This window comes from Hyperoodon ampullatus (assembly GCF_949752795.1).
Source record: "Hyperoodon ampullatus genome assembly, chromosome: 7".
Classification (NCBI taxonomy): domain Eukaryota; kingdom Metazoa; phylum Chordata; class Mammalia; order Artiodactyla; family Ziphiidae; genus Hyperoodon; species Hyperoodon ampullatus.
The window spans coordinates 91,683,198-91,696,959 of record NC_136920.1 but is presented as its reverse complement, the minus strand read 5'-3'; the positions used below and the strand labels follow the sequence as shown (position 1 = coordinate 91,696,959).

At 40.0% G+C, this 13,762-nt stretch overlaps 1 protein-coding gene across 3 annotated transcripts in view; it reads left to right on the top strand.

The window, feature by feature from the left end:
* JHY (junctional cadherin complex regulator) overlaps window positions 1-13,162 on the top strand; it is a gene marked incomplete at both ends in the record, with an annotated part of 61,862 nt that extends 48,700 nt beyond the window's left edge. For all 3 annotated transcript variants that reach the window (XM_079708748.1, XM_079708747.1, XM_079708746.1), the window contains 4 exons: window positions 2,322-2,616; window positions 9,813-9,893; window positions 10,903-11,031; window positions 12,965-13,162. In XM_079708748.1, coding sequence (XP_079564874.1) covers window positions 2,322-2,616; window positions 9,813-9,893; window positions 10,903-11,031; window positions 12,965-13,162 — 703 coding nt within the window. The remainder of the gene's footprint in view (window positions 1-2,321; window positions 2,617-9,812; window positions 9,894-10,902; window positions 11,032-12,964) is intronic.
* Between the last annotated feature and the right edge of the window lie 600 nt (window positions 13,163-13,762).

Below are 13,762 nucleotides of genomic sequence, written 5' to 3'. Positions count from 1 at the left end.
AATTCCCCCATTTTATATCCTCCGGGAGACTTCATGTACAATTGGAACTGCTTTTTGAAGATTTCATAGAATTTTCCAGTAAAACTATTTAGTTCTCATGTGTTTTTTTGTTTGGCTTTTCTTTTGTTGTTATTTGTGGGCAGATATTAAACTTTAAACTACTTACTTTTTTTGTGATACTCATATATTTGTATTAATTTCTACTATCTTAATTTGTCCTAGCCACCCTATTTTTTCCAATACATATTGTCTTTATTTTTTTTAATATTGTCTGTTGAACTGATAGAACTTTCTGCTACTTTTTCCCTCCACTGATTTGGAAATGCATATTCTCCTTCTAGTCTTTTTTTTTTTTTAACTTACATTATTAACTAGTCTAGTCTTAAAATTTCTATTCTCCTGCAGACACATTCAAATCATTGGATTGTTCTAATCCAATCACCCTTTGTGTCATACATATTTTTATCCAGCATCTTATATCTCTAAAACTAATCGTTTTATTATCGTTATATAGAGTCAGTGATGTTTTAGATTTAACCAGTTGTTTATTATTGTCTTTGCCTCCCATTCTTTTTTCCATTTTACTCTTTCTTCCTGAAGTAGATCCTTTAGAAGTTCTTTCAGCAAGTACATTTCACTGGTAAATTTACCTGAAATTCCTTTACTTTCCTCTCTCTTAAATTATGTTTAACTTGATAAAGAATTAACCTCTTTGAAAACACTGTTTTTCTATTTCCTGGCTTCTCTATTTCTTTGAAGTCTTTTATCAATGTAATTATCATTCTTTTTGTCTTTGTCTTTTTATCTCTTCTTGGTTTTGAGGTCTCTGTTTTTGGTGTTCTGAAGCTTTGCTGTGATGTATCTAGGTTTGAAATTTGTAACCCTGCTTGTGATTTTTCTGGGATTCCTAAATCTGAGGGTTCATTTCTTTCATAAATTCTGGAAAATTATCACCCATTTTTCCTTTGAATATTACGTCTCCCAAATTTGTTCTAATTTTCCTTCAGGAACGCCAAGTAGATGTATATTTGATTCTCTTATTCTAGACTCTGTGTCTTTTTAACTGTTTCTTATTTCCATCTCTTATCCCTCTATGCCTCTTTCTGAGAAATTTCCTCTAAGTTTCTAAGTCTCTTCAGCTCCAATATGCTCTTTGGTGTATCCACTGAGTTGTAAATTTCAGTAATGGTGTTTTTCATGTCTAGGAGTTCTACATGGTTCTGAGTAAAACCTTCCTGTTATTTTTTCAGAATATATTTCTCGGGGTTTTGATTTCTTCTTTCATGTCTTTAATCATTATAAACATGCTTCCTTATGAATGCTATCTAATATTCAATTACCTTAAGTTCTTAGAAATCTACTACTGCTTTGTGTGTGTGTGTGCATGTGTATCTGCTGATTCTCATACTTGGTAGGTTATTTACTCACATGTTCTAGGATTTTGGATTGTGAACTTATGTTTATCCATCTTATCTGTAGACACCTAGGCAGGCTTGGGTGGGAATGTATCCTTCCAGAGAACTTGCTTCCGCCAGATATTAGGGAGGTATCCTTCCTCTAGGATCACTTTGTTAATTTCTTGGTGTTGGATTTCCATGATTATGTGGGGAAGGTAAATTTGAACCCCAAATATTGTCCCATAGATATTCACAGGAAATTTTTTCTCCAGCTCAGAGCCTACATTAAGACAGATAGGCTTGCTTTGTTGTTTCCCAAGGCTGGTGAATGAGTTTTTCACTAATTTGCCTTTTTATTGAAGGTGTAGCTCTTCAAGGGTTACATACAGCCTTCATGCAGGCATCTCAGTTCTGATTCTCTGCCCGACACAGAGCCAAGATCTCACATATCCCGTACCAGTGTTGAATGGTGAAACTCAAGCACTTAGGTCCAAACTCCCTCAAAGAAAGCCATAGCTTCATCTAATCTAAATCTGCTTTAGTTTTAGTTTCTGTTTAGTTTGTGGTCTCTGAAGATTCCCTGTCTCTCTTACAAATCCAACTATCTAATTAGAAGGGCATTTGTTTAATTTAATCCAACCTGTCCAGGTATTTTGTGGTGGGAATGCCTTTGATTTTTTCAGAATGATGTTTCTTCTATTCTGAATGCACTAAATGAAAGTTCTAAGTAAGAGCTAGAATATCCTAAAGAAAAAATAGAGGATATTAAGAAATTAATGTATTTATGAAAAGATTAAGCTAAAGAACATTAATTTGATTGGGGGAGTGATAAATACATCAAATTAATGGTTCATAAAGACTTTTATGCTAAAAGTCTTATGTATCTAGGTTTCATTAACAGATTTGTGTTTTTTTTCCTTTAAGGAAGTTCCATTCTTCCTCTGAGAGCCAACCTGCTAGTGCTTCTCCAGACTCACGGCTCACCCAGACAATGGAGCAGCATCAGCAGGCCCTAATGCATCTGACTGAGGTGCATCCCCACAAAGGGGCCTTACCTGGCGTCACACTTCCACCCATACCGTCAAGGGTGGAAAGTGAATCCCAACTCAGTTCAGAGAGAAGCCAAAGAAACCAAGTGAAAATTAGCTGTAGCAATTCTGAAGGCTATCTGTTTCAACTGGAAAAGGGGAAGGAGCATAGGAAAAGAAGCAGCATTAAGGTAATAAAAACATCTTACTTACTTAACCTTTTATTTTGATAATACAGAGGGACCTTGATTTTCATTCTCCTTATCTCAGGCCTGGAATAGGGCTGCTGCTGCTGCTGCTCCCCCTCCTTCTTCCTCTCTAGTCCCCACCCCTTCTCAGCCTTCATCTCACCTCAGCTCCTGCAGTAAAACACCCAGGACAGCCAATGACGGAGCTTTCTTCTGAAATGTTTGCTTTACTGAGTTCTGTGTTTACCTAAGATTCACCATGACTAGCACCTTTGTGCACTTAGGTCTTTCCCATCAGGTCTGCTTTGTTAAATAAGGGAAATGGGGGTGGGAGGCAAAGAGGAAGGTTTCCAGGGAGAAATGAAGGAGCGTTGAAGGAGTCTTTTTATGTCCTTTGTGTTTCTCTACTGTTACAAACAATAAAAACCCCTCAGGAAAGATCACTTGTTTCTAGTGTCAAATAGTAAGGAAAAGGCTAGAAAATGCATTCTGCTTTACTGGGCAACAGGGAAATAGTTGCCCAGTTTACTGGCTGGAAGCAATAGTCCTGTGGTGGATTGGCCCCACCAGGAACAGACTCTGAAATGGAGATTTGTGAGCAAGAGAGTTACCGGGGAACCACCCTTGTCGGGGAGGGAGAGGGCAGGGCCGGGTGAGGGAGAAGGGGCGGCTTTGAGGCTGGTGCAAAGGATGCCTCAGCCAAGCCCGTGAGGGTTCTGAAGTTGGGATGGCCCATCAGAGGCAAGGAACCCAGATGTTCCCCCACATGGATCAGCCATTGGCTATTGACTGTCTCTGGGGGAGCGTTGTAACTTTGGGCACAGCCGCTCCATCTGGCTGAGGTCAGTTCTTAGGGAGGGACTCGACTGTGGGCCATAGCAGACAACACTCCCAGCAGCCGGGGAACCAGTGGACACCAGTGGGGCGTCCACTATAAGGCAGATTTAGGGAGCTATCCTTAGTTCCACTCAACATATATGTGTTGAATTGCTACCAGGAACTGTGTCAGGTGCTGGGATGTATAGCAAACGAGCCACGCCCTTTCCCCAGCAGTATCATGTTGAAATAAAAGAGAGAGGGATGCACAGTGAACACAGAGGAGCACAGAGGGGGACACATCCCCACCTGCGGGTCAAGCGGAGCTTCAGGAGGTGATCGTGAGGCATCTTAGAGGATGATTGAGAGTTAGCAAAAGAAGGCAGACTGAAAGCATTTCAGGCAGAGGGACCAGTGTAAGTGAATGTTCTGAAGCTTGAGAGAACACAAAGCATGCTGGGAACTGATGCATTTCAGGGCTGCTGCCACTCAAACTGGGAGGTGCTGAGTGTTGAGAGGTGACAGTGGGGAAGTAGGTCGGGCACCGGGTCTTCGAGGATCTTGCTCGTCATTGGAAGAAGGAGGGCTCTAATCCCTCAGCTGGTGGGGAGGGGGTGGTGGGTTGGCGGGGGGCATGGAAGAATTTTAACCACAGTTAGATTAATGTTTTAGAAAGACTGCTCTGGCTGTGGTGTGCAGGGCAGACGCAGGGCACTCCAGGAATAGGGGATCGTGAAGTCAGTGGACACCCACATGCGGGCCTCAGAAAAAAAGGAAAGGGTGGCCTTGAAGAGAAGAAGGGAAAGCTGGACTAGAACGACAGTGGGTCATACTGCAGAGAAGAAAAGGAGGACCAGCTTGGTGTGTCCTCCTGAGATAGAACCTCAGAGGCTGATGCACATGAAATGCCCCAGCCCACTGCCGCCACCTGCGAGCCTAGGCCTTCAGCTCACTCACAGCCCCGGGGTCCTTCCCTCGGCCCCTTCCCACACGCTGACCTGAGGGCTCCTTGGGCTCCTCATGTGACCCTCCCTCACATCCTCCATCCTGCCGGGGTACCTAATTCTTGCCCAGGCTGTGGAAACCACTACTGGTTGTTTAGAGCTGGGATGATCCCCAGTTTCACAGTAAATAAGAAGAAATGTGTTCCTGGGTTCATAAGTAACTTATTTTTCCACCAAAACATCATTACTTGACAGTTAATCGTACCTAATCTGAGCTACGATTAGTAGTGTTTTCAAGTACTTCATAAATAGAATAGGGTTTGTAGACTGGGCTAGGAAGCCAGACACTGTGCGTATTATTATTTCTATAGGGAAATGTATTCAGAGCTTAGGAACCAACACATTCTCAAGGTGAGGGCGTCCTGTCACTCTGGAATTTACGAGTTACCAGGGCCTAAAAAAGAGCTCAAACTCACTACCTCGGAAGAGAACCTTCTGGGTTAGGGTTCTTGCCAACTGTGGATTATTGTTGAAAATGCAAGCTTTTAACAATTCCTAACGAGCAGGGTTTAGCAGAAGTCACGCACTCAGCCATTTCTAAATTCTCATCACCTAATCTCTCTGTGACTCGGACAAGTTAATTCACCTGAGCCCCTATTTCCTCATACGCACAATCAGAATTGTTCTTTTTGTAGATTTGGTTTGACGGTTAAGTGACATAATGTATTCAAACCTTAGCTTAGTGCCTAGCAAAGAATAGACATCAACTAAATGTTAGTTTCCTTTCCCTTCCTTCTCCTTTTGGTAGTTTGAATCTGTGTTTTACCGAGGGAAGGCAGAGGACAGTACCCAGTGATGGTGTATCATGAGACATCTAAGATCGGGGAGGGGAGGGAAGAGGAAGAAAGAGAACTTCCACTTACCACTTCCCAAGCCCTCTTTCCAACTTGGGAAATCCCTGCCTTCCTGCTTTCTCTCAGAGATGTTGCAATCCACACGTATCCATTTTCTCCATCCAAGACTTTCAGCCTACATCCAACAAAGACACAGAAGCACTCTTTGTCCGGGAAGCCATTCCAGAAGCTAAAATGATTTAGAACCGAGCTATTTGTATAGGACAGCAGGTAGCCGGGGCCCCAGACAGAGGGACTCATTACCCACGTCATGCCCATTTCCTAGTCCAAGCAAATCTCATGGTTTCCAAGGGAATCGACTCGAATCACATTCAAAATTTGAGGATTTGTCAAGATAATAGGCCCAAGCACCGTTCCTCTTCCCCTGGCAGTTCTGTTGTGACCAGTTTATGAACACTCAGCATTGTCCATGCCGCTGAATCCAGACATCAGGCAGTGAGAGATTAACACAGCACAAGTGATGACAAACAGTAATAAAAATATCTACTGCAACCTGCCACAAAATAACTGCTTACGGAGTTCTCTGACTGCTGTGTTGAGCTGAGCTGCAGTAATTAACTCGTGTGTTTGTTGTCACAGACAATCCGGGTATTGCTGCTTGACTGCTTCTAAGACGAGGTTTATTTGGATTAAGTTTAGCAACCACAGAGCAAATTTCCTTCACTTGCTGTTCCCCAGTATTTGAGGCATTGTTTTCTGTCCCGTCTCTGAGTAACTTTCTCACCCTTACACATCTGAGGAATGTTCTGGAGAAAAGCCCCACAGTGTCCCCCACAGCGGGGCACGACCTCTCAGAGTTGAAACAAGTCCTCCCGGGACAGTCAATGTCATTTCCAAGTCAGGCACCTTTTGCCCCACGTTTACAATAAAAGTCACTCTTCCGGCTTGAGAAGACGTGTGATTGATGGCCGGCAGAAACCTTCCACCAGGAGATCCTATGCCAGACTCTGCCAAAACCACGACCAGTGGACACCAATTCCAAGGGGTAGATCTGGTCTGGTCAGCCGTCAGCTAGAGCCAGGGTTGGCTGATGTCACCCTGTGTGCATCTCACACAAAGACTAGCAGCAAACCCTGCCGGGGATTTTTTGAAAACATGCTTTTATTTGCCCCGTGTTTGGAGACCTAATGAGACTATTATTGTTGATTTAATTTTAAAAACTGGGGGGGGCATGGTGCTATTGTGACCTTTTGGTCTTGTAACAGCCAAAGAGAGATAAATCAAACTAAATTCTACGCATTATTTGACTATGAAAGCCTTTTGAAGAGACAGAAAGTAGCTTAGTGGTTGCCTAGGGCTGGAGGTGGGGGGAGGGAAGGGACTGCTAATGGGTATGGGTTTCTTTTTAGGTCAATGAAAATGTTCTAAAATTGGATTGTGGTGACTTCTGCACAACTTGATGACTATACTAAAAACCACTGAACTGTACAACTTCAAATGGGTGAATTTGGTGGTGTGTGAATTTTATCTCAATAAAGCTGTTAAAAAGAATTTTGATGGAAAGAGATCAAACAAAATTACAGCACTGAGAACCAATCAAGATTACTTGAAGCTGACAAGTAAATCCAGGATTTTTCATTGCCAGTCACCCGGAACAAACTGTTAGGGGCCATCGCTCTCCCTTGAGAAACATCTCTTCACTGGAAGCAGCTCAGCCTGTCGAGGAGTCAGTGGCATTTGGAGATGACCCCTTCGGGCCACTCTCTTTCCTTTGTGTCAGTCTGCAGTGCTAGACCCTCGGTTCTGTTTTCCTGTGACAGCCACGACGTTTATTCAAGGTGATAGAACTTCAGGGGGGATGCAATAAGCAATTATTCATGCTTTGCGTTACATCTTTTGTGAGTTGGTGGAATGATTAAAGCTAAGCTGCTTCAGACTAAGGATGCGATTTCTGGGCGCTGATCATTTCTGTCTCATCAGTTTTGGACAAATTGGATTTATGACTTGGATGTGAGTGGGGTTCTCTCCTTTTTCATTATTGGTTTACTTTGGCAAATGGTAACATAGTGATTTCAAAGCAATGGCGGAGATGGCATATGCCAGATAAAGAACAAATCTGCAATCGCAAAGTATAGGATATCTGAGTTCATTCACCTATTAAAAATTAGCAGTGGTTTTAAAATGTGATAATACCCAGTGTCAGCGAGGTCTGGACAAAAAGAGCATTCTTCTACCTTGTTAACAGAAGTGTTCATGAATGGCCCCGAATATGTTCATGATTCTGTCTCAATAATCTCACTTCTCTTAATTTATCTCAAAGAAATAATCAGAGTAGCCCACAAACAATGCTCATCCCTAGGACATCTTAAATGTTCAACATTTAGAAGAATCACTAAATAATTCAACTATAACTAGACAATAGAATGTTATACATAAAAATCACATTTTCAGAAAACATGTAGTGACAGGGAAATACAGTGAATGGTAACCTTCTCAGCAAAAAAAAATAACAAAATAATTTGTAGGATAGGGACAATTTTATAAAAGTATGAATGGATACATCTAAAGGGCAGGAAGCAGCTGTAGTGGTTTTGCTGGGTGATGACTCTATTCTCTTAAAGGAGATTTATGATTTTGAAATGCTTTCAATGAACAATATTTCTTCTATATACTTCTTCTATATATTATATTCTTCTGTATACTATATTTTAATTATTTTAGTCCAAAGATTTAAGAAAGGATCTTCTTTGACCTTTTAGAATCAGATGCACTGAAAGAGTTTTGACTACAAATATTTAACATACTAATCAGGCAAATTCTGTTTACAGAACTTTAAATCCTTGCAGTGTAGAAGTATTGCCTAAATGACACATGATTTTGGCCCTGTGAAGCACTATGTACTATAAAAATTTTGTAGGACCTTAGAAATACTGCCTTCAGCTACAAGTCACAGAACTACTCTTATAGCAATTTCAAAAATAAGGGTTCATTCTTCTTACATACAGTTAATCCACAAGTAGGTAGTTGCTAGCACCGGTGGTTCTATAGCTCAAAATATCAGAACCAGTATTTGTACAATTCTCTTGTTCTTTTTTTCTTTCCTGGCTACAAGACTGCTGCTGCACCTCCAGAAATCACATCCACATTCAAGGCAAGATAAAGGGAAAGGGGGAGGGGCTGTGCCAATCCAATTAAAGGTTTTCCAAGATGCACCCTCTATCTATGCCAGCAAACCTTCATTCATATCTCATGGGCCAGAGTTCAGTGCTGGGGTCTGAAGGAAAGAGCTTTGGGCTCTGAGCCTGGGAAATGGCAATGGAGAAGCTAAGTGGTCTGACCTCCAGGTAGTCAGTCAAGAGGCATTGTGAGTAGTAACAGTTGATATATGTGTCTACATAAGTTCATTGTTAAGATTTGAGAATTATATGCAGTAACTCTCTATATGATGAAATGTTCTGTTTTTAAAGTCTCTGGACTATCTCTGCCAAATTCTCTCTTAGGAAAGGGCACATTAGATATATTGTATATTTTAGGACTTAATAATTAACAGGAACTTTCAAAATTTAGAAAAATACCATGCCTTGTCATTAGCATATAGACAGGTGGTACCATACATGGTTAGTTCAGAACTACTGCCTCTGCCGTATGGCTATTTATTCTAAGCACCAATTTTGATGTACCCTAAGATCATTACCGTCACCCAAACCATCTCTTTGGTATTGTCCTTCCTACCCTTCCCAAGGAAGACAACTCAATGAACTCACAAATGCAAAGAAAAAAGGCCTTTGTTTCCCCACAAGGGTATCTGCTGCAAGTAGCAAGTCAGATTTCATGTCAAAAGTGGGAGTTTGGGGAATATCTTAACCTATCCTACAGTCCGGAGCGCGTTAGTATTTTTCCTGCCTGTTACTGTGCTCAACTGACATAATTTAATAATTAAAGAGCCTCGGTCTGTTACTCTGTCCCTTTAAATATGCAATAGTAATAAGCATTATCGTATAAAATTATTTGTACCTTTCAAAATATCCAAAATCACACTGAATAAAATGAGTTTCTCAGTGGGTCTTGCTTAGGCTCTTAACCCTTAAATGTTTCCTTTCTTTTGAATATTATGACATTAGACAGGGTGCTCTCTCTTCGAAGCAGTGTGCTTACCTGATTCATTTAGATCGCCTCTTCCAGGGAAATCAGTTGGTTCAGTGAACGGTACAAAACTAGACATACTACTCATAGCAGCAGCAGCAAATTAGTAATGTATCCGTTATGTTAAAAATGTTAATAACAAAGCAGCACTTCACTCAATTGAAATTTTTTATTTATAATTTTCAGAATTTCAATGTTTTTTATTGCAGAAGTGGAAAAGTCCAAACATGTTAGCTCACCAGCTACAAATTACCAAGGAAACTATTATCAATGACGACCATTAAAATGGAAGAATTGTTGGGAAACACACCCACTCTCCCACGGTCCACACAGGCTGCCATTTTTCATTTTGCTTCTTCCCTTTCTTATGTGGCCATGACAACTCGAGGGTGGGGGACATACAAGTCTTTAAAAGAAACTGTCTCTTTGATTGTATTTTTAGAGTTCCAAGCTGAAAGGTTATCAGAACAGAGACATGAAGCTTGGAGGCCTCGGACCTGACCTTGAGTCCATCAGAGACAAAGTGAGTGTGATGTACATACAGCATTTCCAGGACTGGATTTGCCATTTGTCTTCCAGCAAAACCGTATAAAGATACCCCCAGAACCAAGTCCTAATTCAAATGTCTCCCTCTGAATAGAGACCCTTCTGAAGTAGCACTGGTAATAAGCCCCAGGCACTACTTCTACCATAAAATAAAATTACTCAGCCAATGTTGTTTTATGTATCCACCTTTTAGTTAGTTTTGAAGGCCCAAACAGAAAAGTGGGACACATGCACATGAAAAGAGATGTGTGTGTTATATGGTCGTTGGTCTTTCCCAATAGAGTTATCTTGATAATATTCAAGAATGGCTACAGAGAAGACACTCAGGGTAAGAGTTTCCCAAGCCACGAAAAGTGCATCCACTTTATTCTCTTTCCTCTAGTGAAAGGAGATCTTCATTTAATGTGTTTTTTTGTTTGTTTGTTTTTGTGGTACACGGGCCTCTCACTGTTGTGGCCTCTCCCGTTGCGGAGCACAGGCTCTGGACGTGCAGGCTCAGCAGCCATGGCTCACGGGGCCCAGCCGCTCCACGGCATGTGGGATCTTCCCCGACCGGGGCTCGAACCTGTGTCCCCTGCATCGGCAGGCGGACTCTCAACCACTGCGCTACCAGGGAAGCCCCCATCTAATGTGTTTTAACTGCAGTTGCACTCAAGGCATAAAAAGAGAGTAGAGTTCAAAGTTGGAAGCAAAAGTGAAAATAAATTGGGTAAACGCAACAAAGAAGAGGCTGAATGTGATTTAGCCACTGTTAAGTGAACACTGGGTATGCTATTGCAGTGACATTCCGCCCCTAAAGAGAAACTGTTTCTAGGAGAAACATTAACTTAACCACTTCACTGCTGTCACCTTACACACGGTGATCCCATTTCCCCCATGTGGCTGACACTGTATGCCCAGCTCACTAAAATTAGTGTCAATTTAAACAGAGAACAGAGCGATCTAGCAGGACCTGTGAGTCACCCTCACTTTGTTTCTCTGAACAGATGCAGAAATTAATACAGCAAAAGGAATATGCAAAACAAGTAAAGGAATACAACATGAAGGCACTATCCATCCCGTCAAAGCCACAAATAGCAAAGACTGAAAATAAATCTGCTGTCCCTCGGCAGAAGGTAAGAAATTCTCACCAAGGCAGTTGTCTTTTTAATTAGAATTAAAAGGAAACCTCTGTGACCTCATGACAATAAATTTCCCACATTATTTGAACAGAGGATGTTTTAGCTACTACTGTTCCTGCGGCTCGCCATCATTCACAGATATTGATGTAAAAATGATATACACACATATGATGCTGGAAGTTTAGCCTCTTTTTTTCCCTGAAGTTCACTGTTATCTTTAGTCTTCCACATGTTTTCCTCCAAGTATAGTATTTCGAGTTTCTCACACAAAAATTCAATGGTTAGGTGATTTCGTAGAAAAAAACTAATAATCCTGATTAACCATCAATTTCCTTCTCTACCATTAAATAAGTTTTAAGAAATTAGCATCTTGCCATCTCTGGGTGCTTATGTCAGAGGAAAGTCCTTCACTGTTTCTCTCAAGTTCATTCCCTATATTTTTCCTAAGGGATGGTACTATATAGGTTCCTCTACCCAATAAAAATGATAAATACAGGATGTTCTCCCTCTCAGAAGTCATCCAACTCTAAGTTGTGATGTGAATGAAATACGTTCTATAGAGACATCGAGCTTTGCAGTACAAGTCTCTGCCTCAGTCCCAGTAAGGATATGGGACCCTTTGCATGAGGGACAAGTGACCCTTTTAGGAATTTGTACTTCGTGTTCTCTTTCACAGACTCTCATATTTTCTATCTATTGCCTTTCTTCCTCAGACCTTGAAGACCTCAATCCACTTGATTGAGTTTCCATGATGCCACTTTTTCTTTTTTTCTCCAGTCCATTATTGGTTCATGAAGAGATTCAAGGCAACAAGTCTATAATTAGAAATTCCAATAGAAGTCAACTACACACCCTGAGAAGTCTGGAGTTTTACTGTTTTGGAGATTTTTCCCCTTCTAGGACCTATGTATACTATCCATTCCCATTTTAGCTCTCAAGAAACTCTTATTAAACTGTAAAACTGGGGGTGGGGAGAGATAAATTAGGAGTTTGGGATTAACATATAACACTACTATATATGAAATAGATAAACAACAAGGACCTACTGTATAGCACAGGAAACTATATCCAATATCTTGTAATAACCTATAATGGAAAAGAATCTGAAAAAGTATATATATATATATATATATGTATATATATATATATATATAACTGAATCACTTTGCTGTACACCTGAAACTAACACAACATTGTAAATTAACTATACTTCAATTAAAAAAAATGGTTAATTTTAGAAAAGTAAAACATATAAAGGCAGATTTAGAAATCATATTCAGTAATCTCATCTTTATTGTAATGCCTGTCAGAACTGACATCACTGAAAAAAAGAGTGCCTTTTTTTTAGTATCCAGGTATCTATAGATATGCTAAAGAAAAGGAAAAAATAACTTTCAACCTCTAATAAATACTTGCCAGAGTTGTAAGAACCCAGAAACAAGAATAGTTGGTGTAATAATGGAGACTCAGTTTTATCTCAATTACAGTGATGTCTTTGGTCTCAAGCTGTAACAAGTCCTCTTTGGATGGAAAGGTCAGTTAATATCTTCTTAATAGAGGTTTGGTTTTAATAAGACTGCCAGAAGCTAAACAGATCAAACACATAAGAAATCTATTTTCAAGCACTTGAATAAAACTCAGTTTTATAAAGAAAACATCCAGAGTCACAACTGTACATATCATTCTTCAACTCTCTTTTTTTCCACAGCATTTTGTTACGTGGCTAATTTATTTTGTTTAAACTCTGCGTTATATTGCATTATTTGTATTTTCCATTTGGTCTCCATTTCCATCCATCGCTTAGTACATTATTGTAGCAATAGTCTCCAATTATATTATCAATAAACCTTTCCTGAGACTAGATTTAATTTAAGGAATCCAGGGTTCACTTCCCATCTCAAATAAAATTTTATCTTTATGCTTTTAGGCTTTGGAATATGCTAAGACCATCCCCAAACCCAAACCTTCAAATCTGCGTGATCAAGCCTCAAAGGAAAAGAAAAATCCAACCCATGCTGGAAAAGGAGACATTTTACCTGAAATCTCACTGTTGGAAGTACTGCAGAACAGACATGAAAGGGAAAAACAAGCTGTGGCTGCTTTAAAAGCCCTTCACATTGTATAGACAAGATATGACCAGAGATGCCCAGGGAATGGACTTGGAGAAGAGAAACTCCAACCCACTACTCTGCATTGAGAGTGATGACCTAGCATCGTCATCTAACTGCAATCCATGTTTGCTTTGTACAGGATTTAAAATATGGGGCCCTATTACATTATGGCGCCGTATTTTACTTTCCAGGAAGAAAAACTATTTTAATTATTTATTTTCAAATCAGTTAATATTGGGGCTGAATAAGAACTAGGGAGTAAAGTCTTTTGGTTTTATACTGGATCCTTTTATTTCTTTTTGGTTTTATATTGGCTCTTTTAATTTCTTAAATGATCGCTACCCTTTCTTAGCATAATGAAACTCTTAAAGTTACCCAGAAATAAATGTATCTACTTCAGTTTCTTTCTCATTTTTCTGATTAAAAAAAAAAACTATAAACACTTCAGTTTCTATCGAAAAGAACTCAACTTGGACTAAACACAGGTAAATTTTGCGATATCATTTCCAAAATATTTCAAAATTCTCTAAATTTAGCCAAGGGTTTATATGTAAAATTTTAAAAATGAAAGTGTTTCTAGATGTGCTACTCAAGTAAAACAAATCTCAATGTTG